We start from the raw sequence: 4790 nt of genomic DNA on the forward strand, positions 1-4790 counted from the left end.
CTCTTCTGCCGCACCCAGGGCCGCTGTGTGTGCAGCGTGTGCACCGTGCGCGAGTGCGGCCCCCACGAGCTGGCGCTGTTGGACGCGGAGCGCCGTGAGCGCGAGGTGACGCTGCCAGGCGGGGGCTGCTGGCCGGGGCGCCTCTCCCAGGCGCACGCAGCGCGGTGTCGTGGGCAGGGGCGGGAGCTTCCCGGGGCAGGAACCCAGGCTTCGTGATGAGGCTCGAGGGTCTGTCCATCTGACCGGGGTAACCAGCCCGCCAGGGTCCAGGGTCTCAGGAGCTGCCCGGGACTCCCGGGCGGATCCAAAGCCGAGGTGTTGGGCAGTGCTGGCGCCCGAACGCAGCAGGTGCCCCTGAGCGTCCGCTCATCGGTGAATGTGCGCGGGGCACACGCAGTACGGGCGGGGAGCGCACAGAGCGCACATGGGTGAAGAAGTCAACTTGATTTGTGTGCTGAGAGACTTAGCGATCGACATAAGGGGTCCACGTTCCAGGAAAACCCAAATATATTACAACATGAAGTAAATAGAGCACGTGGCACTTAATAGAGACAACAGGGTGACCCTGCTTGGGGGAGGGGTGAGAGAGAAGGATCTGAGGAAGTGGCCAAGTGGCAGCATAGGGCACTCGGATGGGAAGGGAAGGAGCGGCCAGGGGGGCAGACGGGTGAGGGTCCCGAGCAGGGCCCTTCAGTCAGCGGGGGCCGGAACCAGGAAGAGCCCGTGGATGTGTGAGGAGCTGGCTCTTCCTCCTGGGAGTCCCGGGGGTCCCCTGCAGGCTTGGGCAGGCTAGTAAGCAAGCACACTCCTGTTTGGGGTGAGGAAGAGGCAGAAGTCAACCTCTCTGCCGCCATCTCCTCGCGGTAGTGAAGGTAGTCGTGGCCCCTACCTCATGGTGTTGCGGGGAGGAGAAGCAAGTAGTGAGGCTCTTAATTAGGTGGAGGCGACCAAGTCGTAAGGGTGACCGGGGGGCAGGGGTGTCCTCTCATGAGGACATCAGCAAGGTCTGTCCTCTCACAAGGGCACAATGTTTGGATCCTCAAGAGATTTGGGGCACAGCCAGACACAGCCCCCAGCTTCCCCTTGGCCCTCTTGTCAAGCTCCGGGTCAGCCCTCCATCGCTGCAGGGTGGCCTGAGCCAGCATTATGCCTCCTGCTTGTTGACTGGGGAGCTGGAGGAGAGGTTATGGCCCAGCTTGCTCAGCCTACAGAACGCAGAAACAGGGCTGGAAGTTGGATCTTTAGCTCTCTGGGTCTCCTACCCAGTTCTAGCTTTATGCTGAGGCTGGTGGCCCAGTGTTGATGGTGGTTTGAGGGGACTTCGGAATCAATCCTGCCCTCCTTTGTTGCTCGACCCCTGGGCGGGCACTACAGGCCCAGCTGAGAGCCAAGCTGGAGGTCACCCAGCAGCAGACCACTCGAGCCAACAGCCAGCTCCAAGAGCTGCAGCAGCAAAGAAGCCAGATCCAGGTACAGGGCCTGTCGGTCACCCCACCACACCTCACTGCATCCTGAGGGCAGCCACCCACTGGTCCTTGGGACACAGGATGTAGGTGTGAGCTACTGCTTTGAAAATGCCCCCAGGCAGCAGAAAGTGAGGGCCCCAACAGGAAGCCCAGCCCCAGAGGGAAGAGGTTCCAGAGACCTTGGCTCCCCACATCCCACCCCTTAGCCCAGTAGGTAGCCCTGGCCTGCCTTGGTGTGGGGCAGGGCCTGGCCACCCTGAGGCTCCTCCTGTGCCACGCAGAACTCAGCCTGCACCCTGTGCTCCGTGGTCTCAGGCAAGTTCAGCCGCCTGCTGCAGGCCCTGGAGCTGCGTCGGATCTCAGCGCTCAGGGACATCGAGGCAGCCAAGACACAAGTGCTGGCACCAGCCCTGGATGAGGAGCAGCGGCTGCAGGGCCACCTGGAGGCTCTGGCTCAGTATGGCCAGAGGGTCCAGGAGCTCCTGGAGCAGGAGGATGACCAGACCTTCCTCCAGGTACCAGGCCTTGGGGTGGTGGGCTGGGGCCTTGCTTCCTACCCCTGTGCCCCAGCTTACTGCCTCTGTCCCTGGGGCTCAGGAACTGCAGCAGCTCTCTGAGCCCCCAGAACCCTTTGGGCCACTGACCACCCTGCAGTGGGATGAAGACCAACAGCTGGGCAACCTGAAGGAGTTGCTGAACCTGCTGTGCGGCCTCCTCCTGGAAGAGGGGACCCCTCCCGAGGTGCCAGCCAAGACTGCTGACTTGGACCCCGTGGGTGAGGCTGACCTCAAGCCTTTCCTTACCCTTTGGGCCTGGCTGCCCCTCCACTAGGGCAAAGGGAGGGGTGGGACTCACCCCTGCTCCCCTCCCCATCTACTCCCCTAACCCTGTCTTGTCGCCTAGAGGCCCCAGATCCCCTGGTGCAAGTCCCGAGCGTGGTGTGTCCACTGAGGAAGGAACTCTGGCAGAGTAAGAAGCCCCGTGCCTGTGTGTACCTGTGTGTGTGAGTATGTGTGTACATCTGCTCGTGTGTACACACGTATGCTGGGGGGGCATGCTGTGTCTGTCCTGTCTGTCCATGGCCCTTCCTCTGCACACCAGAAGCAGGACGTACTGTTCCATGTCTGTCCCAAAGCAGATGCAGCCAGCATAGTGTTAAGCTACAGGTTCAAAAGCTGGGCATGGTAGCACATAGCTGTCATCTCAGCACTCTGAGAGGCTGAAACAGGAGGATCGAAAAATTGAGTTCAGCCTGGGCAGCTTACCACCTTAGTGAGACCCTGTCTTAAAATAGGAAAGGACTGGTAGTCTAGCTCAGTGCAAAGACCTTGGGTTCAATCTGCAAAAGGAGAAAAGAAAAGACCTGAGAGCCATCAATATTCTTCCACTAAGTACCAAGTTAGTTTATCTCTCTGGGCCTCGGTTTTCTCCTCTATCAAATGAAGATGCCAGGGCTGGGGATTTAGCCCAGGCACAGCGCCTGCCTGGCAAGCGCAAGGTCGTGAGTTCGATTCCCAGTACCGGAAAAAAGCCAAAAAAAAAAGGACTTCAAATGAAGATGCCACCCCAGAGTCACAGTGAGGCGTGAACTTGGTGATGATGTCTAGCGCTCCCCTGCAGTGTGCCCAGGCCACCCTTTGTGGTCGGTCAGTGGAGCTGTCGTTGCCGTCTCCCTTCTGTGGGCAGGATGGCACCTTTGCCTACTTCCGCCTGTCTCTCCCCAATAGATTATCGAAATCTCACCTTTGATCCAGACAGTGCCAACCACCACTTCAACCTATCCTGCCAGGACCGCCGGGTGACACACTGTCGGCAGTCTCAAGGCCCGGCCCGGCCGGGCAGCTTCAAGCTCTGGCAGGTGCAGTGTGCCCAGAGCTTCCAGGCGGGGCACCACTACTGGGAGGTACGCGCCTCTGACCACTCAGTGACTCTGGGAGTCGCCTACCCGGAACTGACTCGGCAGAAGCTGGGAACCAACACAGACAACATCGGCCAGGAGTCCTGTTCCTGGGGCCTCTGCATCCAAGAGGACAGTGTCCTGGCCCGGCACAATGGCGATGCTCAGCGCCTCCCCCGGGTGTCTGCACGGCTCCTGGGCGTGGATTTGGACCTGGCTCGTGGCTGCCTCACCTTCTACAGCCTGGAGCCGCAGGTCCGGCTCCTGCACACCTTCCACGCCCTCTTCAGCCGGCCCCTCTGCCCCGTCTTCTGGCTCCTGGAGGGAAGGACCCTCACCCTGTGCCATCGGCCTGGGGCCCAGCTCCCTCCAGCACCACAGGAAGAGGCCTCAGTGCTCAACTGAGGAAGCCATGGGACAGTACTCTGGGCTGGGGACAGGTGCCATTGGGCCTGTGTGCCCAAGAGCTGCCCAGCCCCTGGCCTGAGGCTATAGTGATTCCGAGAGAAATATTCTAATGATGGTCAAAGGGATCACAGTTCTCAAAGGAGTGACTATTGGCCTCTGGTTTTTGTTTTGTTTTGTTTTCTTTGTACCGGGGATTGAACCCAGGGCCTTTGCACTGACCTACATCCCCAGCCTTTTTTTTTTTTTTTTTTTTTTTTTGACAGAGTCTTGCTAAACGCCTAAATTGCTCAGGAAAACTTACAATCCTCCTACCTCAGCCTTCTAGGGCGCTGGGATTACAGGTGCGTGCTACCACTCTCAGCTGGCCTCTCTCTGTTTCTGTTTTTATACTTTAAGTACATGCAGTTTATCTTCCATCAAATGTATCTCAATAAAACTGTAGAAAAATGAAGTGAACTAAAATAAGTGGGAAGAAGAAGTGACTTGCATTCTCTCCGGCTCCTACAGACAACCTGAAGGACTTGCATTCTCTCCGGCTCCTACAGACAACCTGAAGGACACCGTCTGTTTGGAAACAGGGTGTAGCCGTGAGGGGCATGTCCCAGGAGGCTCAGCCTGGGTAGACCTCAGAGGCGTCTCAGGCAGGGACTCAGGCAGACATTCTGTCCTTGAATGTGGGGTCAGGGCTGGCAAGGCCTGGAACCACAGCTCATGCATCCCCAGGTGGAGCGTCTTGTCAGTAGGTGGCCCTGCTGGTGTGTGCTGACCTCTGTTGACTCAGAGAGGGAACGGGGAGCCTGCATACCAAGTTCACCTTTCCAGACCCTTGGGAGGGGACAGCGAGTGGAAGAGGGCCCAGATCTCACACAGCCTGGGCTGCTGTGTGTGACAGAGTAACACAGACCGGCCTTCCTTTACCTCCCCACGCAGACTGTGACGCACGAATGATTCCAGAAGTACCCTAATGACAAATATTTACCCAGCTGGGTGTGGTGGAACAGACATGTAATCCTGGCAGT

The 4790-nt window shown here is 58.6% G+C and overlaps 1 protein-coding gene across 1 annotated transcript in view; it reads left to right on the forward strand.

The window, feature by feature from the left end:
• Positions 1-3920, forward strand: part of Trim65 (tripartite motif containing 65) — a gene marked incomplete in the record, with an annotated part of 4384 nt that extends 464 nt beyond the window's left edge. The window contains 6 exon segments of the mRNA XM_013506003.1: positions 1-105; positions 1375-1470; positions 1748-1981; positions 2064-2241; positions 2370-2435; positions 3194-3920. Of these exon segments, the coding sequence (XP_013361457.1) occupies positions 1-105; positions 1375-1470; positions 1748-1981; positions 2064-2241; positions 2370-2435; positions 3194-3768 (1254 nt within the window).
• Positions 3921-4790: the final 870 nt, after the last annotated feature.

The sequence above is a fragment of the Chinchilla lanigera genome, unplaced genomic scaffold (genome assembly GCF_000276665.1).
Source record: "Chinchilla lanigera isolate Chin_1 unplaced genomic scaffold, ChiLan1.0 scaffold00105, whole genome shotgun sequence".
NCBI classification, from domain to species: domain Eukaryota; kingdom Metazoa; phylum Chordata; class Mammalia; order Rodentia; family Chinchillidae; genus Chinchilla; species Chinchilla lanigera.